General features: G+C 45.7%; 1 protein-coding gene across 6 annotated transcripts in view; it reads right to left on the bottom strand.

Moving 5' to 3' along the window:
* The window catches only part of RFWD3 (ring finger and WD repeat domain 3), a 62,459-nt gene that overhangs the window by 8,356 nt on the left and 28,117 nt on the right, over positions 1-25,986 (bottom strand). For all 6 annotated transcript variants that reach the window (XM_037878261.2, XM_043525917.1, XM_043525915.1 and 3 more), the window contains 4 exons: positions 19,044-19,158; positions 17,336-17,564; positions 9,399-9,549; positions 6,181-6,357 (listed from right to left, as the gene is read on the bottom strand). In XM_037878261.2, coding sequence (XP_037734189.1) covers positions 6,181-6,357; positions 9,399-9,549; positions 17,336-17,564; positions 19,044-19,158 — 672 coding nt within the window. The remainder of the gene's footprint in view (positions 1-6,180; positions 6,358-9,398; positions 9,550-17,335; positions 17,565-19,043; positions 19,159-25,986) is intronic.

The following is a 25,986-nucleotide window of genomic DNA, read 5'->3' as shown; positions in this document are numbered from 1 at the left end:
TACAATGGCACCTAAAAGTGAGAACAGGCGTTCGCATGGCACTTTTGTAGCCAGCGTTGCAAGGTATTTACATGCCAGAAATGCTAAACATTCATATGCCCCTTCATGCTTCAGCCACCATTCCAGAAGACACTTCCACGCTGATGATGCTTGTTAAAAAAATAATGCATTACATTTGTGACTGTACTCCTTGGGGGGAGAATTGTATGTCTCCTGCTCTGTTTTACCCATATTCTGCATAGATTACATATTACAGCAGTCTCGGATGATGACCCAGCACATGTTCGTTTTAAGAACACCTTCACAGCAGATTTGACAAAACGCAAAGAAGGTACCAATGTGAGATTTCTAAAAATAACTACATCACTCAACCCAAGGTTTAAGAATCATAGAATATCAGGGTTGGAAGGGACCTCAGGAGGTCATCTTGTCCAACCCCCTGCTCAAAGCAGGACCAATCCCCAATTAAATCATCCCAGCCAGGGCTTTGTCAAGCCTGACCTTAAAAACTTCTAAGGAAGGAGATTCCACCACCTCCCTAGGTAACGATTCCAGTGTTTCACCACCCTCCTAGTGAAAAAGGTTTTCCCAATATCCAACCTAAATCTCCCCCACTGCAACTTGAGACCATTACTCCTTGTTCTCTCATCTGCTACCACTGAGAACAGTCTAGAGCCATCCTCTTTGGAACCCCCTTTCAGGTAGTTAAAAGCAGCTATCAAATCCCCCCTCATTCTTCTCTTCTGTAGACTAAACATCCCCAGTTCCCTCAGCCTCTCCTCATAAGTCATGTGTTCCAGTCCCCTCATCATTTTTGTTGACCTCCGCTGGACTCTTTCCAATTTTTCCACATCCTTCTTGTAGTGTGGGGCCCAAAACTGGACATAGTACTCCAGATGAGGCTCACCAATGTCCAATAGAGGGGGACGATCACGTCCCTCGATCTGCTGGCAATGCCCCGACGTATACATCCCAAAATGCCATTGGCCTTCTTGGCAACAAGGGCACACTGACTTATATCCAGCTTCTCGTCCACTGTAACCCCTAGGTCCTTTTCTGCAGAACTGCTGCCGAGCCATTCAGTCCCTAGTCTGTAGCGGTGCATGGGATTCTTCCGTCCCAAGTGCAGGACTTTGCACTTGTCCTTGTTGAACCTCATCAGATTTCTTTTGGCCCAATCCTCCAATCCTATCCCTACCCTCCAGCATTTCTACCTCTCCTCCCAGTTTAGTGTCATCTGCAAACTTGCTGAGGGTGCAATCCATACCATCCTCCAGATCATTTATGAAGATATTAAACAAAACCGGCCCCAGGACCGACCTTTGGGGCACTCCACTTGATACTGGCTGCCAACTAGAAATGGAGCCATTGATCACAACCTGTTGAGCCTGACAATCTAGCCAGCTTTCTATCCACCTTAGAGTCCATTCATCCAGCCCATACTTCTTTAACTTGCTGGCAAGAATACTGTGGGAGACCGTGCCAAAAGCTTTCCTGAAGTCAAGGAACAACACGTCCACCGCTTTCCCCTCATCCACAGAGCCAGTTATCTCGTCATAGAAGGCAATTAGTTTAGTCAGGTATGACTTGCCGTGGGTGAATCCATGCTGACTGTTCCTGATCACTTTCCTCTCCTCTAAGTGCTTCAGAATTGATTCCTTGAGGACCTGCTCCATGATTTTTCCAGGCACTGAGGCAAGGCTGACTGGCCTGTAGTTCCCAGGATCCTCCTTCTTCCCTTTTTTAAAGATGGGCACAACATTAGCCTTTTTCCAGTCATCCGGGACTTCCCCCGATCGAATCTGAAGTGCCCTCCAAAATCTGAGAGGGACAAGGTATGGAGCATACTTTTAGAAGTCTTAAAAGAGCAAAATTCTGATGCGGAAACTACGGAACCCGAACCACCAAAAAAGAAAATCAATCTTCTGCTGGTTACATCTGACTCAGATGATGAAAATGAACAGGCGTCAGGTCCACTCTGCTTTGGATCATTATCGAGCAGAACCCGTCATCAGCATGGAAGCACGTCCTCTGGAATGGTTTTTGAAGCATGAAGGGACATATGAATCTTTAGTGCATCTCGCATGTAAATATCTTGCAACGCCAGCTACAACAGTGCCTTGTGAAGACCTGTTCTCACTTTCAGGTGACATCGTAAACAAGAAGCAGGCAGCATTATCTCCTGCAAATTGTAATCAACTTTGTCTGAGTGATTGGCTGACCAAGAAGTAGGACTGAGTGGACTTGTAGACTCTAAAGTTTTACATTGTTTTTTAAACCACATAATTCTACATTTGTAAGTTCAACTTTCATGGTAAAGAGATTGCACTACAGTACTTGTATGAGGTGAATTGAAAAATACAATTTTGTTTTTTTACAGTGCAAATATTTGTAATAAAAAATATAAAATGAGCACTTTACACTTTGTATTCTGTGTTGTAACTGAAATTAATATATTTGAAAATGTAGTAAACATCCAAAAATATTTAAAATAAATGATATTCTATTGTTGCTTAACATCACGATTAATTGCGCAATTAATTTTTTAAATCGCTTGACAGCCCTACAATTTATTCCAGTGCTTAAACCACCCTGACACAGTTAGGAAATTTTTCCTAATATCCAACCTAAACCTCCCCTGCTGCAATTTAAGCCCAGTGCTTCTTGTCCTAGCCAAAGAGGTTAAGGAGACCAATTTTACTTGAAAATGGTTATGTCCCCACTCAGTCTTCTCTTTTCCAGAGTAAACAAACCCAATTTTTTCAATCTTCCCTTGTAGATTGTTTTCCAGATCTTTAATCATTTTTGTTGCTCTTCTCTGGACTTTCTCAAATTTGTCCACATCTTTCCTTAAATGTGCGGCCAGAACTGGACACAATACTTCAGTTGAGGCCTAATCAGTGCAGAGTAGAGCAGAAGAATTACTTCGTGTCTTGCTTATAACACTCCTGCTAATACATCCCAGAACAATGTTTGCTTTTTTTTTTTTGCAACAGTGTTACACTGACTCATATTTAGCTTGTGGTCCAATATGACCCTCAGATCCCTTTTTGCAGTACTCTTTCCTAGGCAGTCATTTCCCATTTTGTATGCGTGCAACTGATTTGTCACACTAAGGGGAGTACTTTACATTTGTCCTTATTGAATTTCATCCTATTTACTTCAGAGTATTTCTCCAGTTTGTCCAGATCATTTTGAATTTTAATCCTATCCTCCAAAGCACTTGCAACCCCTCCCCGCTTGATATCGTCCACTATCTTTATAAGTGTACTCTCTGTGAAATCTAAGTAACAGATGAAATATTGAACAGAACCAGACCTAGAACTGATCCCTGTGGTACCCCACTTGATATGCCCTTCCAGCTTGACTGAACCACTGATAACTACTCTCTGGGAACAGTTTTCCAACAAGATATGCACCTATCTTATAGTAGCTCCATTTAGGTTGTATTTCCCTGGTTTGTTTACGAGAAGGTTACGTGAGACAGTATCAAAATCCTTACTAGAGTCAAGATATACCACATCTACCGCTTCTCCCCATCCACAAGCCTTGTTACCCTGTCAAAGAAAGCTATTAGGTTGGTCTGACATGCTGACTGTTACTTATCACCTTATTATCTTCAAGGTGTTTGCAAACTGATTGCTTAATTATTTGCTCCATTATCTTTCCAGATATTGAAGTTAAGCTGAGAGGTTTGTCATCCCCTGATTTGTCCTTTTCCCCTTTTTATAGATGGGTACTACTTTGCCCTTTTCCAGTGCTCTGGAATCTCTCCCGTCTTCATGAGTTTTCAAAGATAAGATAAATTGCTAATGGCTCAGATATCTCCTCAGTCAGCTCCTGAAGAAGTGAGACACTTGGCACTGATCACAGCACTAATCCCCAGGACCTAAGCACAAGATAGCAGCCTCTGGAAGTCATTTACACAATACTACTCAACCTTTCTCGGTTATCCAATGCTAATTTTGGCTAAAATTCCTGTACTTCCCCACATCTGAACTAGCAAGGGTGAAAAAATCCAGAGAGGTAATGATCTTAGTGTTTCAGGCCTTATGGAACAACTTTCCTCTATCAAAAAAAAAAGAAAAAGTAGTCCCATAATTAGGGCCCTACCAATTTTACAGCCGTGAAATACATGTCACTTGCCTGTGAAATCTGTCTCCCCAAAATCAGCTGGATTGGTTAGGGACAGGACTTGTCCTTCCCCTGCACGCCTGTTATTGGAGGGAGATCGGATGAACCTCCACAGGCAGCGCAGAAGTGAGGGTGTACCACCCTCACTTCTGCGCTGCAGTAGCCCCAGAGCTGGGCTCCAGGCTTCTACCTGCGTGCCTCCCCCGCCACCCCATGGCTCTGGTCGAGGCTGGGGGCTGCCAGGGCTCCGGCTGGGACTTGGGGCTTCCACCCCTGGGGCTCCTGCCCGGGCTCAGGGACCTGGGCTGGGGGCTACCACCCCCCACAGCTCCAGCCCCCACAGCTCCTGCCTGGGCTCTGGGTGCTTGAGCTCCGGGACTTCTGCTCCCTCTTACCCCCCCCACCATGTCTCCGGCCCAGGGTCAGGGACCTGAGCTGGGGGCTGCCACCCCCTGAAGATCCAGCTCAGCTTGGGGCTTCACCCCGGCCTGACTCCTTTCCGAGCTCCAGGGCTGCTGCTGCCGCTGTCTGTCCCCACCCCACCTCTTGGCGCTCAAGCTCCGGGGTTTCCGCTCCCTCCTCCCCAGGGCGGCTGCCTGCCCCCGCATGGCTCTTCCCCCGGGCTTAGGAACCTTAGCTGGGAGCTGCCACCCAGGACTTGGGGCTTTTGCCCCGCACAGCTCCTTCCCTGACTCCGGGCCACCCAGGTTCAGGGCTTCTGTCCCCCCTTGGGGCTCCTGCCCGGGCTTGGGGCTTCAGCCCCCGTAGCACCTGCTGGGGTTCGGGGCTTCCATCCTTGGCTCCTGCCAGGGCTGGGGCACCCGTTTTTCAAATTGTCCGGGGCCCCTGGGCATGGGCCCCATGGACCCATGCGTTAATCCAGTACTGGTCCTGACTAGCAGCTAGGAGCCCCTAGTTGGGGCGATCCCAGAAACACTGGGGAGATCAGACCTACCTCCACCTCTGGGAGTCTCCTCCAGATGCAGGAAACTCAGCAGCAGCTGCCTTCAGAACTGGGCTCTGAAGGCAGCACAGACGTGAGTATAGTAATCCTGTAACCCCTCTACAACAGCTTTGGGATCCCCCCATAATCCTCTTTTAGACCAGGACCCCACAGTTACAACACCCTGAAATTTCAAATGTAAACATCTGAAATTGTGAAATTGACTAATTTTAAGACCCTGTGGCCATGAAATTGACCAAAGTGAACCCTGAATTTGGTAGGGCCTACCCATAATGACGGACATGTAGACATGCTATGTTCCAGGACTGTGGGTAACAATTTACTAATCCTTTAAGAGGTGATCACAAATCAAAAGGCTGCAATGCCCAAAGAAGAACTTGCAAACACTTTAAAAAGACCTGCTCCACCATGGAACTTACGGGAGCATCAGAGCCAAAACACTAAGGGAACCCTGAAGAAAACTATTTGTAGTTTGGCACTATTCCTGTGTGCTGTGTACTGGCTCTCCCTGGGAAAACCTTTTGTATGCCACTACGCATATACTCAGAACGTGTCTCTTAACGTGTTTAGGAACCAAAACAACTTGTCCCTGCTACCTATGAAAGAGGAAAGTAGGGAGGAAGAACGTAATTAGTCACATTAACCTTATGCCCTTCCCAGAGTCTAATACCTTACACCAGTAGAAGTGCAATGTTGTGAAGAACATCTAATAGCACTCAGAGGCTCAAACTCAAGTTTCCTGGTATAAGACTTCTCAGCATGCTCCAGCCATTGGCAAGCATGGCCTGTTTTAGTGTCCAAACTACACCACACAGCTCCCAGGGAATCCTGACCAGACATCTGTACTAACGTTTAATTCTCAGATGCAGAACTGCAGAGGTGACAGTATCTCAGATTGTTCCATCCCTGCTCCTAGTTCTGAATCTGCCCTGGTTAAGCCATGAGCCAATATTTTTACAGCTTACCGTTAATGTGCACAAAAGATGCTCTTTAATCAGGCAATTATACTCACCTGTTTAAGACGCTACATTTAACTGGCAGCACACTTGTGAAATTCTGGGATAGAGACTGTGAAATCATACCTGGACTTCTGAGGGGCTAGTTCCTGGACATGAGAGCTTGTGTCCCTTAGATCATACACCAGGATAGAGCCATTGACAAGCCCAGCATAGATATAGTTGGTATCATCAAGGCACCAGCAGCAGCTCCAGACAGGGCGGCCGGCATTGTACGTCTGGACCACGGTATTTGTTGTCAAACTGTGGAGAGAAAGGAATATAGTGACAATGCAAACTTATACCGTGGGATGAGAAGACTCAGTGTAACACACCCAGCCAACAAGCCTAGAATAAATCTCTGCCTAAGGAACTGAATAGGAGGCTGTTCCCCATGAAGATTTTAATCCCCATAGTCCAGAAAAGAATCTGAAGAATATAGATAGTATATCACTGTGAAACTGTCAAGTATAAAGATTTAGCATTCCACCAAAGCATATACAGATGCTGAAAAGGGTAAAATAACTCCTTCTCTCTGACTTTTTGGTCTGATCCTGGGGAATAAAAAAGTCACTTTATATTGGCTGCAGGGATAGGAGTTTCAGACTGAGCTCCTAATTGCTTTGTTGGGAGAGCAGGGTTAAATTACTTGTCTGGAAATAGTTAGGAGGAGAACGCATTGCACTGTGGTCCCAGAATACTGTATTTTCCAGAAATTAGGAGCCTCATTCATTAGGATTCTTCTCCCTGCTTAGTTATTCTCTTCTGCCTGTTTATCTGAGACGGCTCAAGTTCTGAGAAACAGCATTTAACACCTAAAGGAACTGATTTAAGCAAGTGTTAGAGAGCAAATAGGGTAAACAAAACAGTATACGTACATACACACACAAATATGAATGTCAAAAAATTCTTAACAGTTTGCAGAACGCTGTCATTGGGGGAAGCGTATGCTGTGTTTGGGACAAGGCAGAGGAGCTGAAACAGCAGCAGAGGCTGGAGTCACTGAAGAAACTGGAAATTAAAGTGGATTTTGCATGGAGGGATGTATCAGAGACATGTGGCAAATTGAGATCCAGTAGGGATGAAAGATAGAGATGATATCAAAAAAGGGAATCTGTAGAGTCATTTCACCCAAGACACCCACAACAAATATTTTGCACAGAAGGAACCACCCGGGGGCGGGCGGGGCAGGAGGTCAGGTGACCCTGATGAAGATTCTAATAGTTAGGAACCAGACGGCAGTGATTTATGCAGAGAACAATGTGTTATGTTTTCTTCCATGTACCAGAACAGGAGATGTAACAAAGGACAAAAACACATCCTGGAGAATTATTAGGGATATGCAAATGGCAATAAGTGATTAGAAAAGGGAGGTTGACACAGTCAAGCAACCTCAGGGACCAATGCAGGGAAAGCGAAGAGTAGGTTGAAGCAGGCAATCTTCTGAGAGAACATTCTGGTATCAAGCAAAAGTGAAGACTGGATACAACTTGTTAGAGATCAACTGATGGACGTATCAGTAGTGTAAAGAGGAAGGTTTGGGTATCAAGCATTGGTATAAATTCTGTGATGAGTGGCAACTACTTGCATTAAACTGTCTCCATTTATGCAAGAGTACCAACCTTACAGGCTCAGAACTTACACACTGGTTTTGAAGTAGGCAGGAAGGAGTAACTTGTTTAACTCAAAAATACCTGACATATTCCACCATATAGACAATAGGAATGGGAAAATTAGAATTAAATTAATCTTTTATTGCAAAACAACTCTTTTTTAATTATGTATACAGGTACGCCATGAGCATGAAGAACTGGAAGAGACATCGACCTCACAACCTAGAGGGCATAACTGTAGCCTGTCCTAACTGAAAAGAGAAACGTAAGTCGAGTAGCACTGGATCTCAAGATGTTTAGTCAGCCAGTGAGAAATACCGATATAGGTAGTATTGAGTAAGGAGATAAGGAGTGACAAAAACCCCCAACACCACAATACTCAATGGGCATCCGCTACAGACCAGGACTGGAGGAATCCCACCTATCCTGTGGGATTCCTCTACCCCAGGGGTGGGCAAACTTTTTGGCCTGAGGGCCACACATTGGGGTTCCAAAACTGTATGGAAGGCTGGATAGGGAAGACCGTGCCTCCCCAAGCAGCCTGGCCCCCACGCCCTATTTGCACCCTCCCTCCCACTTCCCGCCCCCTGACTGCCCCCCTCAGAATCCCTGACCCATCCAACCCACCCTGCTCCTCGTCCCCTGACCACCCACTCCCAGGTCCCCTGCCCCTAACCTCCCCCCATCCAACCCCCCGCTCCGCCCCCTATCCCCTGACTGCCCCAACCCCTATCCACACCCCCGCCCCCTGGGACTCTCACACCTATCCAACCACCCCCTGCTCCCTGTCTCCTGACTGGCCCCTGGGGTCCCCTCTTCCCCTTATCCAACCCCCCCGCTCCCCACCCCCTTACCATGCTGCTCAGAGCACCAGGACTGGCAGCCATGCCGCCGCGCAGTCTAGGGCACTGGGGCAGGCTGGAGGCTCTTGCAGCCCTGCCATTCAGAGCGCTGGCGGCATGGCGAGCTGAGGCTGCGGAGGATGGGGGGACAGCAGGGAAGGGGCCGAGGGCTAGCCTTCCCCAGCTGGGAGATCAAGGGCCAGGCAGGACAGTTCTGTGGGCTGGATGTGGCCCGCAGGCTGAAATTTGCCCACCTCTGCTCTACCCCAACATGTCCTTAAGTGTCCCAGCACAGCTGTAGAGACGTATTGTTCCTACATTAGTGGAACAGCAGTTCTCAGGAGTGCTGCTTAGTACTCTTTCCATGTGCTTCAGCAGTATGCAGCTCAACCTTGATTCGAAGTTTCAAATCAGAGCAACCTTCTGAGGAGCAGGGAACAGACAGAGGAAAAGAGTAAAAACCCTGATCCCAGATCAAAGAGAATCAAGGAGGTAGTAAAAGTCACACTAGCAGATAATGCTACATCTGTGCCACAAGATACAGCTGATCTGTGCTGGCTTACTTTCAAAGCTGTACCCAACAGAGATGCCACTGAGAGGAGGCACCAGGAAAAGGTAGGGACATAATCCCTCCTTCATTAAAGGGACTAGGAAGTGAGAACAATTCATCAGGATAATGCCCACATTCCAGAGGACGGATGAAGTTCAAACTGAGATCTGTTCTCAACTCCCTGCGAGAAAGAAAAAATGGGTGCTCCAAAGCGCACACAGAGGTGAGCTAGAGATAAAGCCAAACCTGGAAAATGTGAAGGGCAGAAAGGGTTGGCTGCCCCTGTTTAGCAGCACACACCTGGTAAGTTTGAGCGTATGGTCCAAAGCAGCAGACAGCAGCAAGCCATCTGTCCGATTACTGAAGGCCAGTCCCCGGATCTGCTTACTGTGGATGGGAATGTACTGACTGCTCTTCAGGTTGGCAGCACTTATCATCTTAAAGCCACAACCTGTCAGGAAGAAAGGACAAAGCTGATCATTCAGATACTATGTATGCTGGTGACTACATCAAGTTATTGGGGTGTCTGATTTTAAGCTATGGTCTCACTTCAGAGCTACAGTATTTATGCTGAACTTGTGGGGAGAAGCGTGCACAGGAAGGGTAGGTATCTTGTTCTGGAGATCAATCACTGCAGAACTCCTTTTTCTGCTCCTCCACGAGTTCTGTCACACTGACCAGAACGCATGAGAATTTCAGCATTAGTATCATAATGTCAGTTGCTCTCGACACAGGTCCTAGACATTCTAGCCAAATTAAACAAATCCCAATGTTCAGTGTGGCTGGAGCGCTATACAGGATGATAATGTACTTTCAAAGAATAGTTACAGGTAAACTGTTCACTTGTACTCTAGAAATGTCACTATACAGAGCTGCATTCCGATATTACTGAGCCAGAGAGCTGTCCCTATATAGAAGCTAAGATGACTAAGGTGAACTGAGAAGTTGTTCAGAAAGAGGAGGAAGTTACTCACCTTTGTCCAGTAACTGACTTTCTTCGAGATGAGTGTCCCTGTGGGTGCTCCACTCCAGGTCAAGGTGCATCCCTGTGCCTTCGATCGGAGATTTTCACAGCAGTTCCCATATGGGCCTCATGCACTGTCAGTGCTGGAACAGCACGTGCATGGCCCAGACTCCTCAGTTCCTTCTCTACAATGGAGCCTGCTCCAAACTCCGAAGTAGAGGGGAAGAGGGTGGGTAGTGGAGCACGCCACAGGGACACTCATCTTGAAGAGCATCAGTTACTGCACAAGGTGAGTAACCTCCCCTTCTCCTTTGAGAGACGTCCCTGTGGGTGCTCCACTCCAGATGACTGAAAAGTAGTATCTCTTATGATGGTCGGGACTGCGGATCTGGTAAGAAAGTGGTTGATAAGACAGCTCGACCCAGTTGGGTGTCTGATGAAGGACCATGCATGAGAGCATAACGTTTAGCAAACATAAAGGTCCGACGCCTGAGTGGCCGCCTTGCATATGTTGGAAAGCAGGACGTTGCGGAGAAATGCTATGGAAGTGGACCGGATCTAGTAGAGCAGTGGTTTTCAAACTTTTTTTCCTGGTGACCCAGTTGAAGAAAAGTGTTGATGCCCGAGACCCAACAGAGCTGGGGATAAGGGGTTTGGAGTGTAGGGGTGAGGGGTAGGGGGTTTGGGGTGCAGGAGGGGGTCAGAGCTCTGGGGTGCAGAAAGGGGCTCTAGGTTTAGGGGGAGCTCAGGGCTGGGGCAGGGGATTGGTGCGCGGGCAGCTCCCGGTCAGTGGGGTGCTAAGGCATATTTCCTGCCCATCCTGGCACCGTGGACCACACTGTGCCCTGGAAGTGGCCAGCAACAGGCCCGGCTCCAAGGCGGAGGTGCGCAAGTGGCTCCATGCAGCTCTCGCCCGCTGGCACAGCCCCCCCTCCCCCATTGGCCAGGAGCCAGTGCTTGGGGTGGGGGTAGCGTGTGGAGCCCTGTGGCCCCCCTCCTGCCTAGGAGCCGGACCTGCTGCTGGCTGATTCCAGGGCACAGCGCAGTGTCAGAACAATTAGGGACTAGCCTGCCTTAGCTGGGCAGCACCACCAATGGGACTTTTAATGGCCCGGTCAGCGGTGCTGACCGGAGCCGCCGTGACCCAATGGCTTACAGTACTGGGTTGCGACCCGCAGTTTGAAAACCACTGTAGTACAGTGTGCCTTGATTGCCACAGGAGGTTGGACTCATTTCAATTGGTAACTGATGTATGCAGTATGATATCCATTTGGATAGTCTCTGGGTGGAGATCGCTTTGCCCTGAGATCGTTGAGCGATAAAGAGCCTAGGGATCTGTCTAAATGGCTTTGTTCTCTCATGATAGAAGGATAATGCTCTACGAATGTCAAGCATGTGCATTGCTGCCTCAAATACATTAGCATGTGTCTTTGGGAAGAATGTTAGTAGGTGAATAGGTTCATACAGGTGAAAAGATGAATGCATCTTAGGAAGGAATTTAGGACGTGTACAAAAGTGTAACTGTGTCTCTGAAGAAGGTATTATACAGAGGTTCGGCCATCATTGCTCCGAGTTCCCCCATGCGTCTGCCAGATGTAAATGCCACTAAGAAAGCAGTTTTCCTGGATAGGTGTAGAAGGGAGCAGGTAGCCAAGGGTTCAAAGGGTTTGTACATCAAAGCTGTGAAGACCAGGTGTAGATCCCATGGCTCAGCCGGTGGTCTTATGTCCGGGTAGAGCGTTTGGATACCTTTGAGGAATCTTTTGGTGACAGGATGGGAAAAAAAACAGTGGTGTTCTCCAACTTGTAATGAAATGTTGTGATTGCAACTCAGTGAATCTTTACCGAGCTAAGAGAAAGGCCGGCTACTTTGAGTTCTAGAAGGGAGTCTAGTATCAGTGGAAGGGGGTGGAAGCTGGAGGGGTGTGTCTGGCAGAACATCAAGTGATGAACCATTTCCATTTCTGCAGAGAGGTAGTGAGCATGGAGTGTGTCCTGCTGTGTAATAAAACTGCATGCTTAGAACAAGTCCAGGCTAGTTTCTCATTAGAGAACCATTGAGTAGCCATGCTTTGAGGTGGAGCATCGCTATGTTGGGGCGATATAACTGGCCCCTGCATTGTGATAGTAGGCTGGGGAGTGGGAGAAGCAACACTGGGGGATGGACGGACATCCTTGTTAGAAAGGGGTACCACGGTTGCCTGGGCCATGTCGGAGGTATTAGAATGACCTGGGACTTGTCTTTCCTTATTTTCTGTACCACACTGTACAGAGGTATTGGTGGGAATGCATACAGCAGTGTCGAACCAAGTGATCATGAATGTCTCTCCCAGAGAACGCTTTTCCAGACCTGCTCTGGAACAGAATGTTGGACACTTCTTGTTGATTGCAGTTGCGAAGAGATCCAGTTGGGGATAGCCCCAGCTCTGGAAAATGTCGTGTAGAGTGGTGTCATTTAGCTCCCACTTGTGATGGAGGGGGAAGGATCGACTGAGCTCATCCGCTGGGTGTTCTGAGAACCTGGGACATGTGAGGCTGAAATGTGAATATTGTGTTGGAGGCACCAGTTCCAAAGTTTTATAGCCTTAGTGCACAGGAAGTGGGATCGAGCTCCCCCTTGTCTGTTTATGTAAAACATACATTAGATGTTGTCGGTCATGACTGATCTTGTAGTTCTTGATGAGAGGAAGAAAATGGAGGCAGCCATTGCAGAGAGCTTGGAGCTCTAGGTTTATATGAAGTGTGATTTCTTTAGAAGACCGGAGGCCTTGAGTCGTGAGATGGTCCATGTGTGCTCCCCAGCCAGTGAGGGATGAATCTGTCGTGATGATAATAATGGAGGGAGGATCCTGCTGGAAGGGGACCCCAGAACACAGTTTGAGAGGAAGGGTCCACTATATGAGCAAATCTTTGACTTTTGAGGGGATAGTTAGCAGTCTGCTTAGTCTGTGCACTTTGGGTTTGTAGACTGTGGCTAGCCAGCCCTGTAGGCATCGCATGTACAGGTGTGTGTTCATGACAATGAATGTGCATGCAGCCATGTGGCCTAAAAGTTGTAGGCAGTCTTGAGCGGTGACCTGTGGGCTGCTCCTTACCCTCATGATGGAGGTTGCTCAGTGTGCAAAATCTGTCCTTTGGAAGTGATGTGAGACCTGTGGTGGAATCATGATAGGCTCCTATGAAGTCTAATTGCAGGGTAGTATGTAAAGTAGATTTGTTTATGTTTATTTGCAGGCCAAGGCTGTGGAAGCAATGTACGGTTGTGTAGGTCGTTCGAATGTCCCCTGAACACACGGTTGGAAGCCAGTCATTCAGGTAAGGAAAAACAATTATTCTCTTTTTTCTGAGGTGTGCCATTACAACAGCTAGAATTTTGGAAAAAACTTGGGGAGCAGTTGAAAGACCAAAGGGCAAAACTTGTACTGGTAATGATCCATGCCCAACACAAATCTGAGAAAGCGTCTCTGGGGAGGGTGTATAGTGACATGAAAATACGCATCCTGCAGGTTGAGGGCTGAAAACCAATTTCCCTGCTCCAACACTGGAATCATCGTTGACAGGGTAATCACCCTGAATTTCAGGATGAACATGTTTAGTTGTCAAATATCGAGAATAGGTCGCCCTCCCCCACTTTACTTTTTGGTCAAGGAATAGTGGGGAATAAAATCCCTTCCCCCGCTGTGGAGTGGGTACCTGCTCCACTGTTCCTGATTATAGAAGATGGTGCACCTCTTGACAAAGCAAGTGGTTATGAGAGGGGTCCCTGATGAGCGATGGGGAGGGAGGGTGGGTAGGGGGCCTGGAGAGGAAGGGGATGGCATAACCCGATCGGATGATTTCTAGGACCCATTTGTCCGTAGCAATAGCTTCCCAGTTGGTGAGGTATAGGAGCAGATGGCGTCCAAAAGGATGGATGGTTGCAGTAGGCGCTGTAGTGGGTGGGAGGTCTTCTATACCCACAACCAAAGCCTCAGATCTGCTGGTTTGATGGAGGGGGTTGAGGCTTCATTGGGTTCTAGGTCTATGGCGTTACTGTTATTGTGGATCGTAATGTCTTTGCTGTTGTTGCTGGGTGTAGGAGGCATATAGTGGGCCTTGGCAAGGCTGATAGCTGTTTTGTCTCATCCTTGTCCCTCTGCAACATATGCCTGCCACCTTAGTGTGGCACACGAGTTCTTCATGGTATGGAAGGCCTCATTCGTTTTTGCTGCAAACAGCTTCTCGCCATCGAAAGGGAGATCTTTGACAATGTTTTGTATCTCCTGTGGGAAGGAGGAGGAGCTGAACCATGAGGATCACCGTGTGACAACAGCTGTGGCGGTGGATCTGATGGCTGTGTCAGTTGCATCAAGGGCAGCCTGAAGAGCCATACGGGATGTCATCTGTCCCTCAGAGACCCCAGCTTTAAATTGTTGTCGCTTGTCCTCAGGAATGTCATTAATAAATTCCATGAATTTAGCGTAGTTCCTGTGGTCACACTTTGACAATAGAGCCACACAGTTCACCACCCTAAATTGTAAGGTGGAAGATTAATACACTTTGTGGCCAAATAAGTCCATCCTCTTGCTCTCCTTATCAGGTGGGGTAGCCCGGAAATGTTGCTGTTTATTTTTCTCGTCGGCCGCCTCGACCACCAACAAATTGGGCGACGGAACCTTTGGAGGGGACATAATATTTGCAGTCTGCTTTCCTGGAGGTTGGGGGTATAGTTGTGGGAGTCTGCCATATGGTTTTAGCTGGTCCCATGATGGCCCCATTGATTGGCAATGCTATTTTGGAAGAGGTGGTGGGTTATAAAATGTCAGTAAGCGCGTCTTGGTGTTCAGACACTTCCTTAAGAGTAATCTTGAGCTCATCAGCAACTCTTAAATAAGTCCTGGATGTGTGTGAAATAGTCAGCTGTTGGTGGTGGCAGAGGCATAATAGCCTTCTTGGGCGAGACAGATGAGTGTTTATTAGTTGGAGAGGTGTCAGGTGTGATATCCTCTGCTGGCTGAGTAGTTGGTTCATCTCATAGCTTGGCATCATTGTTTGTGGCTGGGGGAGGAGATCTAAGATCCTCTCTGCATGAGGTAGGTCGAGTGCTACAACGTCTCTTATAAGATTCCCAGGGATTCCAGTATGGCCAATGGCCGGGGAGAGGTATGAGTGGTCCCACCCAAGGGTGGCCATACAAGGGTGGGAATTCCCTGGAATAGGAGGAGCAAGATCTAAGATGTCCCCCAGTCACAGGTGTCTTAACAGGAAGAATAGCATGGAGAAAAAAATGCCATCAATGTCCTCCTCACTCAAGGAGGTGTGAAGGGGCAGGAGACAGTTGCGAGATGGTCCCGGTGAGAGGTCACTGCCTAGTAGAGGAGAGACTGGAGTGGGAGCGATAGCTAGGTCTCTGGGGTGGAGAAACTGGGGCTGTGCGGTGGCTGGCAGTGCTGAATGGTGAGGCACTTATAGGCAGGTGAGGCGCCATGTATTGGAGACTGTGCCGACGCAGGAGGCGCAGTCCATGCCGGCGGCACTCTAGGCTGAGCCGATGTAGCTGCCAATGATGAAGGTGCTATAGACTCAGCGAGTGTCGCGCGCGAAGTCGGCGATGAGAAGTATGACACAGGGAGCATGGTTGGTGGAGCTTGTGGTGTCGGCACCGCAGCAGTAGTTGGTGACATCAGTGCTGTCACACTAGTCGGTACCTGGTTCTTGTTGGTGACCAACTGTGCTGCACTGGGGGGAGGCAACTCAAAGCCTTGAGCCTCGGCACCAGAGCGTGTGGCTGCTGACATGTGGTTGGTGCCAGAGAAGCTTGGAGAAGTATATGTGCTAAGCCATGGAACGGCCAGCACTGACAGAGCCGAAGTCGTCAGCGATTGCTTGGAAGAGGTGTGTCTCCTGAGACGGGAGGAAGCCGGTCGTTTCTTTGCCATTTTTTTATCCTGTGAGGATTTTGGTGGTGAATTCTGTCGGGAGGAAGACTGCTGGCCTGAGTCCGATGCGGATCTGAGGGACTTTTCCAGGAGGATGAGCTTCAGTCTGAGGTTGCTGTCCTTGTGGGTCCGGACTTTAAGTTTACTACAGTGTACGCATTTTTGGGGTACATGGGATTTCCCCAAACATTGTATGCACTGAGAATGGTCATCAGAGATGGCGTCTTTGCATTTTAGGCATCTCTAGAAGCCTGGTGAACCAGACATATTGGGAGTCACTAACTCTGAAGTAAAGAATTTTTTTAAATTTTTTTTTATAGGAGGTAAGTAATAAACTTATTTAGATAAGTAACAAAAACTAATTAACTACTAGAACTGTATCTAAATAATGGCTATGAAGAGTGAAACTGCTAAACTCTTATCTCTGGATGGGGACGGTGGAGAAGGAACTGAGGAGTCTGGGCCATGCACACACTGTTCAAGCACTGAGAGCGTGCAAGGCAGGAACTGTGTGTGTGCGGCCCATACAGAAACTGCTGCAAAAAAATCTCGGATCGAAGGCGCAAGGACGCACCTTCACCTAGAGTGGAGCACCCACAGGGACATCTCTCGAAAGAGAAGTTTAAGATCCCAAATCATTAACCACATAAAATAATTTGTACTTCAAGTGCCAGAGAATGTCAAAGCTCTTTGCAGTGAAAGCCGGTATGACTGTGTACCTATTTTACAGACAGGAAATAGCTCAGAGAAGACAAGCAACTTGCCCAAAGTCACACAGCAAGTCAGAAGCAGAGTTGTGACTACAATGCAAAGGGGTTCCCAGTCCTCTTCACCCACAGGGTAATACTGCCTCTGCACATATCTGCACTTAGTTACAAATGCATTCAAAACCAATATTTGTCTGTTCCCACATTTACTGGCCAATCCACGCTTCCGAATCTGATGTTTTCTATATGAGAGATTGCATTTAAATCTTTTACCTGATTCCCTTAGGTGCTTGTCTCCAGCTCTTGCAAGGGTGCAATAGTCTCTGTGAGAGGCATCACAGAGGCATCCCAAGGAGATGGGATTTCAGAAAGAAGAGGCAGAGCTGTAAAGATCAATTACTGGGAGAGTACAATTACCAGCTGCCAATGGGGAGGTAAATTACACTACTGGGAAAAAGCGGAGTTGGGGTCAGGTGGAATGTGGCAGTTGTATTAGTGAGGGAGCATCCCCAATCCACAGGGCGGTTGTATGGGTGGGGTAGAGGAAGAAAGAGCAGAGAACATATTTAACTTTTTTAAGCCTGCAGATAAAAATTCTTTGATTCTTTCTATAAAACCCAGAGTGTCTTCAGTTACTTGCTGATTTACCAGGAATAAGTGTAGCCTGCGGAGAGGGCTGTGACACCACAAGACAGCTCAGTGAGTCACAGTAAGCCATAACCCGGCAGCTCCCTGACTGAGAAACCAGGAAGGCCTTCTCAAAGTGGTATTTGTGCTGGCTCTGACTGGAGGAGACACAGCCTGGGAAACAGGAACGGGAGCTGCCAGGTTGCTGAGAGGCGCTAGTGCTATGCTGGGCCATCAGTGCTTTCAGCTCCTGAAAAGAAAGAGGACAGATTTTTACTACTCCCTTAAAGTTGTAACTCAGTGTGCTGTGTATTAGGGCTAGTCTACACTAGAAGTGCTGCAGCTGTGCCACTGTAGCGCATCTGGTGAAAAAACTTTATGCGGATGGGACAGAGCTCTCTCGTTGGCATAATAAATCCACCTCCAAGAGAGGCAGTAGCTATGTCAGTGGGAGAAGGTCTCCCACCGACAGAGCTGTTCACACTGGTGTGTAGGTCGGTGTAATTTCCTTCACTCAGGGGGGTGGCTTATTAACACTGGAGTGACACAAGTTATTAGTGTAGACTTGGCCTTTGTTTCTGCTTGCAGATACAGGAGTCTGATACGCCTCAAAGGCAGGGATGTGGGAACATGGGCTGTTCCATAACAATGAAAACTACTCTACTCCATTTCCATGCTATTACTGGAGTGCTAGATTTCCAGTTTACTCTGACTGTAAGTACAATAGAAAGAAATCTGCAGACTACTCCAGCAAGCTCTGTTGAAATCTTTAGTCAAAATCTCTTAATATTATGTGTATTAGAACCAATAAGAAAAGGGACCCATGGGCACCACACAAAATCCAATCACCACCAGGTCAACAATGTTTAGAAAAGAATGGAGTCACCATTAAAAAAAAAAAACAACCAATTAGAACCATTTTCAAGAGTTTCTAGAACATCCCAGATGGAATGAAAATCCTTGGTTTCAAGGTTAGAAGTATCACAGGAATTCACCACCATGAAGATAGTGCAGATTAAAGGAACTGACCTACACACTGGTCTTTATAATCCTGGCCAGCAGAGATTCCAGGAATGATTGAAATTTTGTAAGAACCCAAGACTTGTTCACTTTCTCCAAAGCCAAAGAACTATGCTTCAAAATGTTCAGTACTGTAGCTCTCAAAAGAGTGACTTTTAATCCAACAAAGGAAGAGCCACTTTCACACTACTGAAAGGCAAAGACTCACAGTGTGTTAACAGATGTTCACTGGATAATTTTCCTCCCCACAAAAAAGTGAAACTAAGTGGAAGGCTGAATAAAATATTTGTATCCCTTGATACATCAAGAAATGAGTTGACAATGGAACAGATAACCTTTTTTTCCCCTCTCCTGCTGGTAATAGCTCACCTTAACTGATCACTCTTGTTATAGTGTGCATGGTACCACCTATTATTTCATGTTCTCTGCGTATATAAAACCGTCCTACTGTATTTTCCACTGCATGCATCTGATGAAGTGAGCTGTAGCCCACGAAAGCTTATGCTCAAATAAATTTGTTAATCTCTAAGGTGCCACAAGTACTCCTGGAAGCTGTGTGTTTGTGTTGACAAGATATTTTATCTTGCTTGGAAGAACACACACAAGCTCGCTCAGACGACACATGGGAGGAAGGCACATCATGAGGCAGGGGCTGGAGAGAAGGAGGACAATGAAGAGCCCATCATCAACAGGCAGCAGCTGAACTTACCTGGACCTGCTTGCGAAGTTTACTGCATTCATCTGTCAAGACCTGCAACTGGAGACGGCTCTGTGCAGATTCCAATTCCGCCTGTCTCCGCAACAACTGCTCCTTTTCTAAAGAGCTAAATAGAGGAGGAAAAAAAAAGAAATGATCATGGGTGAAGACAACTTAGGATGTTCCTCTCGGTTGCAGCTCTATCACCAGTGTAGGTTAAAACACAGCCACGCTCAGGTAAACTTAACAGTTTCAGTAAATCCCACTTAATGGTCTTGCACTCTATTTCCTTGCCCTGCCTCCTGGCCATTAGCAGGTAGCCAGTGTGACACTGCACCCCATAATGCTTTATAGAAATATGCTTATGAATATAAATATGACATAACTGGAATGTTTTATGCTACATATGCCATGTAACATATCTTTTCAAAAGTTATGTTCTACTGTATTCATCCTATTCATAAAAAGAAAAGGAGTACTTGTGGCACCTTAGAGACTAACCAATTTATTTGAGCATAAGCTTTTGTGAGCTACAGCTCACTTCATCGGATGCATACTGTGGAAAGTGTGGCTGATGTTATTAGGCCCTGTGATGGTGTCCCCTGAATAGACAACTCTGCCCACATATCTATTCAGGGGACACCATCACAGGGCCTAATAACATCAGCCACACTATCAGAGGCTCGTTCACCTGCACATCCACCAAGGTGATATATGCCATCATGTGCCAGCAATACCCCTCTGCCATGTACATTGGTCAAACTGGACAGTCTCTACATAAAAGAATAAATGGACATAAATCAGATGTCAAGAATTATAACATTCATAAACCAGTCGGAGAACACTTCAATCTCTCTGGTCATGCGATTACACACATGAAAGTTGCTATATTACAACAAAAAAACTTCAAATCCAGACTCCAGCGAGAAACTGTTGAATTGGAATTCATTTGCAAATTGGATACAATTAACTTAGGCTTGAATAGAGACTGGGAGTGGCTAAGTCATTATGCAAGGTAACCTATTTCCCCTTGTTTTTTCCTACCCCCCCACCCCTCAGACATTCTTGTTAAACGCTGGATTTGTGCTGGAAATGGCCCACCTTGATTATCATAAACATTGTAAGGAGAGTGATCACTTTAGATAAGCTATTACCAGCAGGAGAGTGGGGTGGGAGGAGGTATTGTTTCATGCTGTGTTTGTATATAAAAAGATCTTCTACACTTTCCACAGTATGCATCCGATGAAGTGAGCTGTAGCTCACGAAAGCTTATGCTCAAATAAATTGGTTAGTCTCTAAGGTGTCACAAGTACTCCTTTTCTTTTTGCGAATACAGACTAACACGGCTGTTACTCTGAAACCCATCCTATTCGTATGCATGTATCATTTTTATATCTGAAGTTATGAGTGTTGGCTCTATGCTTGTATTTAAAGTGTTTGCTGTAGGAAGCACAAAAGACAGATTTGGTCAACATAGTGTGAAGGGGTTATTCAAGTAATTGGGAGTACTTAACTAATAATGAACATTGAAAGATGCCAATCCACATCTAAGCTTTCCTGGGGACGTTCAAACTAACATGTAGACAATGTAAAGAACTGAGTCATGCATGGACATGTGACTTTCCCATGTGACTCCAAAACTCCATCTTGTAGCTGTGATTCTGCACAGGAGAAAGAGAGGGGTTTCCACCCACAAGAGAGACTATAAAAGCCCCTGGAAACCCCTCCATTTTATCTTCAGCTGGCTCAAGAGATAGCATCTCCACCCCAAAGAGATGCCTGAAAAACTGGAACAAAGGACAGTAGCTACAGGGGTGAGTGATTGCTGGAAGGAATCTAGTCTAGTCTGTCAAAGAAGCTTATTGGAACACCTCTGTGGATGAGATTTACCTGCATTTAGTTTCCTATTGTATTAGGCTTAGACTTGCATGTTTTTGTTTTATTTTGCTTGGTAATTTACTTTGTTCTGTCTATTACTTGGAACCACTTAAATCCTACTTTTTATATTTAATAAAAATCACTTTTTACTTATTAATTAACCCAGAGCAAGTATTAATACCTGGGGAAGCAAACTGCTGTGCATATCAGTGTTATAGAGGGCGAACAATTTATGAGTTTACCCTGTATAAGCTTTATTCAGAGTAAAAGCTATTTGGGGGGTTTGGATCCCATTGGGAACTGGGTACCTGGGTGTTGGAGACAGGAGCACTACTTAAGCCGTTTTCAGTTAAGCCTGCAGCTTTTGGGGGATGTGGTTCAGACCTGGGTCTGTGTTTGTAGCAGGCTAGCATGTCTGGCACAACCAGGCAAGGTACGAAGTCCCAAGCTGCCAGGGAAAACAGGCTCAAAGGTAGTCCCAGCACATCAGGTGGCAGTCCCAAGGGGGTTTCTGTGACCAAACTGTAACAGCGAGTTGGGTTTGTTTTTGGAGGGGTTGGGGGTGGTGTTGCATAAACAGCTCTCTCATCCAAGTTGCCCTCCTAATGATTTATTGGAGGTGAATAGCAGAGGGGCCTTAGTTATGCTCTCAGTTATGCATAACAGTAACTGTGACCTTTTATGTAGTGGCTCACAAGGACTGTTTGATTACTTTTCTAAAGCAGACAAGCCCTTTCCATCAATCCCAAAATAAAGCGAATACGGAGGAAAAAAATATTCTGTACATTTTTTATGTAAGAATTCAACAGGTACTGAATATTAACAAGCCTACAATACAGCCAGACACTCACTTGTAATAATACTGTGAGCCTCGGGTCCTTTTTTCTATTACAAGTGACCCTAATACTAAACAGCAGGAAGATGTTACTAATACAGCTACATCAGAAAGTACAGATACTGTTGTGATGCCTAAGACATTGTCCAGAGATGTCATAAACCACCTCAGACTAATCTATGCCATGTTGTATATTTAGTGATAAGTTTTTGACAGTAACACATTTGTAACTTTTCTTTTAAGTGTCCTTTACATAAAGGGGGAGCAAGTATATAGCATATAGGAAAAGAGTAGTAACCCTTTAAATAATTTGGGAGTTTTTAGTGCTACTGTGTTCTGTTTCAGAAGCTGCTGCAAACCAGTCAGAGCAGCAGCATGTGCATACGTAGGCTTTCATGTTTGCGTCCGTTCAGTAGACACTACTATGTGGGACCGAACTGCACCTCTGTGATTTTGTCACATGATTTTTGTTGTGTAAAAAGCAAAATACAACTGCATTTGTTTTTGTATCGGGACTGATATTAAGGAAGTTTCCATTACAAACATCCATAGCGAATATCTATATGGATGATATTATGAGTTACATAGCATAGAATCACAGAAGATTAGAGTTGGAAGAGACCTCAGGATGTCATCTAGTCCAACCCCCTGTTCAAAAGCAGGACCAACCCCAACTAAATCATCCCAGCCAGGGCTCTGTCAAGCCAGGCCTTGAAAACCTCTGAGCCCCTAATCATTTTCGTTGCCCTCTGCTGGACTCTCTCCAATTTCTCCACATCCTTTCTGTAGTGGGGGGCCCAAAACTGGACAGTACTCCAGATGTGGCATCAGTGCCAAACAGATGGGAATTATCACTTCCCTTGATCTGCTGGCAAGGCTCCTAACAATGCAGCCCAATGTGCAGTTAGTCTTCTTGGCAACTGTTGACTCATATCCAGCTTCTTGTCCACCGTAACCCCGAGATCCTTTTCTGCAGAACTGCTGCTTAGCCAGTCAATCCCTAGTCTTTAGCAGTGCATGGGATTCTTCCGTCCTAAGTGCAGGACTCTGCACTTGTCCTCGTTGAACCTCAGATTTCTTTTGTCCCAATCCTTCAATTTGACTAGGTCACTCCGGACCCTATCCCGACCTTCCAGCATATCTACCTCTCCCCCCAGCATAGTGTCATCTGCAAACTTGCTGAGGGTGCAACCCATCCCATCCGCTAGATCGTTAATGAAGATATTGAACAAATCTGGCCCAAGGACTGACCCCTCAGGCACTCCACTTGATACTGGCTGCCAACTAGACATGAAGCTGTTGATCACTACCCATTGAGCCCGACGATCTAGCCAGCTTTCTAGCCACCTTATAGACAATTCATCCAATCCATACTTTTTTAACTTGCTGGCAAGAATACTGTGGGAGACCGTATCAAAAGCTTTGCTAAAGTCAAGGTATATCACGTCCACTGCTTTCCCCATACCCACAGAGCCAGTTATCTCATATAGAAGGCAATCAGGTTGGTCAGGCATGACTTGCCCTTGGTGAATCCATGTTGACTGTTCCGGATCACCTTCCTCTCCTCCAAGTGCTTCAAAATGGATTCCTTGAGGACCTGCTCCATGATTTTTCCAGGGAATGAGATGAGGCTGACCGGTCTGTAGTTTCCTGGATTCTCCTTCTTCCCTTTTTTAAAGATGGGCTCTATGTTTGCCTTTTCCAATCGTCTTGGACCTCCCCCGATTGCCACAAGTTTTCAAAGATAATGGCCTTTAGATACATGGATATGTATCTAGAGGTCAAAGAACAGCTTTACTGAATTTGAGAAACCAAATATGAACACAGACATAAGACTAAAAGCACATAGGTGCAAAGGGGCAGAGTTAAGGATGTGTATTCTATCAACTTCTATGTTCCTACCCTGACATTCTGAGCCTAACGAAAGAGAGGAATGCAGATATTTTGGATTGATTGTGATTACACTGGAAGGAAGGCAGCAGCGAAGTGTGTGGGGAAAGTGGGGGAGGAGGAGAGAGGAGGAGACATGAATGGTCAGTGGGGGAGGGTGGCGGCAGCAGCTGAAAAGGTACAGCCTGTAGGGAAGATTTTCAAGGACACAAAATAGCAGTTAGTCTTTCAGTGGGAGTTAGAAGCCTGACAGTCATTCGTGTTATTTAAAATCTTCCCCATATTGTGCTTTGCAACATCACATCCAGTGTTCACAATGAATTGTAACATTACAGAGATCAAACACACAGCATCAGGCAATGGCGCGTGTGACACATGGCCAGAAAGGGTTAAGCATTCTGCAGGATAAATTACCCAAATTCAACCTTTCGGGACATATTGGTAGATAATGTTTGTGTTTTTACACAATATATTGTTAGAGGTTAACAATGTAACCCAAGAGTTCCTATCTATGCTGTATTCTGTTACTTCAGAGATCAAAAGAAGATCTTAGCATTAAAATGAACTGTAAATAGTGATATCACTTTATTGATTTCTTTGAAATGCATAGCAAATCACCTGCTAATGGTGGAAAACAGGCAACTGCTTTATATTAATTCATGTAGCTAATTACCAGTGATACTTAGGAAATAGGTCTACTTCAAAAGCTCAATGATTGCCTATTGTTCGCCTAAGGACTCTGCTGTCAAGAGAAGGCCTGGAACTGTATAAAGGTCTCTTGGGTCCTGGTCCGTTTTATCTCAGATTTGCTTGATGCTTCATGCAGGGGAAGCTTGAGTTAGAAGACCAAGATCTCCAGTCCCACCTGGATCACCCTGAATATGAACACTGGATTATAGCCTGTGGACTAATTCTGAAAGAACTTTTTGCAACTACAAAATTCATTGTCTCCACTATGAAACTAATCTCAGAACTGTACTCATGTCTACGTATACTGATCTTTTAACCAATACTCACTCTCATTTCTTTTAATAAATTTTAGTTTAGTTAATAAGAATTGGCTGTAGCGTGTATTTGGGTAAGATCTGAAATATTCATTAACTTGGGAGGTAATGTGTCCAATCCTTTGGGATTGTAGAACTTTCTTATATGATTAATACGATTTTCAGTAATCCTGATCGATTTGGGTGTCAAGGCTGGGTTGCTATAAGGGAACTGTGTTTTGGCTTCTGTGAAGCAAGTAAGGTACTGTAGAAGCTGGTTTGTGCTGGCTTGGTAAACCTAAGTATTGGAATATCCACCAGCTTTGGAGATTGGCTGCCCCATTCTTTGCAGTTTGCCCTAACTGAGTACCCTCAGTGTGGCCCTCCCAGGACCTCAGTCACAGAATGCCAGTTAAAATTCCTTCCTCACCCATTTCTGATTGGCAATTAGGGTAACGCAGGAAAGCTATATTAGGAGATAACGAGCTCACTTGGAAGTTTCACCATGGTAGTGGTATTTTAAATAAGTACCGAGTTGAAAAAAAGAGTTTCCTGAAAGGGGAAATGATCTAAGGAAGCTGAAATGATGTTTTGCTCAGCAATACTAAGATTTAGGAAGGACCTGGGATTCTGCAACCTTTAACCTTTATTGGATTTTACTATACTAGTTGTAGTTGTGTATAACAGAAATTTAACACTGTACATGAACTTACACCATAGAAATTACAATGGCTAATTTTGTCCTGGTTTTTGGTTTATAATGAATTCTAAATGTTCAGCTTAGATGTCAGACTGACTTCAAAATATCAGTTTCCATATCATAATACATTTTTGACAATGAGATGAGATCACTTTTTAATTCACATCTAAAGAGATAAAGTTAAAGTCTACTGTTCACCCTCACTGCATTTCTGGACAAGGTGCTTCATATCACATTTAAAGATGAATTAGCAGTTAGTTTGTTTGGGATTTTTTGGAAGGACTTGGCACATTCTTCAGCTGTGGTGTTTTAACATATACCACCTAAGCTTGCTTTAGTCAGCTCTCAATACCATGTGCAAGGACACAAAACCCAAGAATTCAATTCTAATAGGGATCCTTTGTTCCAGATAACAAATGCTGAACCCAGCATGATCTCCATATTTAAGGCAATCCATAATACTGGTACTCGCAATTAAGACAAAGTGCATAGCCAGTTTCAGGGAGCATAGCTGAAAAAAGGCTTAGGTAAGAGTCAGGCTGCATGAAATCAGTTTTCTCTCTTAGGCATTGTGAGGGAAATTGCTGTTAACCTTGCTGTTGAAACTGACTCCATCCTATTCTGCAGCAAAATCTATGCACTATATGCAACATATGCAAGAGCTGTAAC

This window comes from Chelonia mydas, chromosome 12, assembly GCF_015237465.2.
Source record: "Chelonia mydas isolate rCheMyd1 chromosome 12, rCheMyd1.pri.v2, whole genome shotgun sequence".
Lineage (NCBI taxonomy): Eukaryota > Metazoa > Chordata > Testudines > Cheloniidae > Chelonia > Chelonia mydas.
This window is presented reverse-complemented; position numbering and strand designations above follow the sequence as displayed.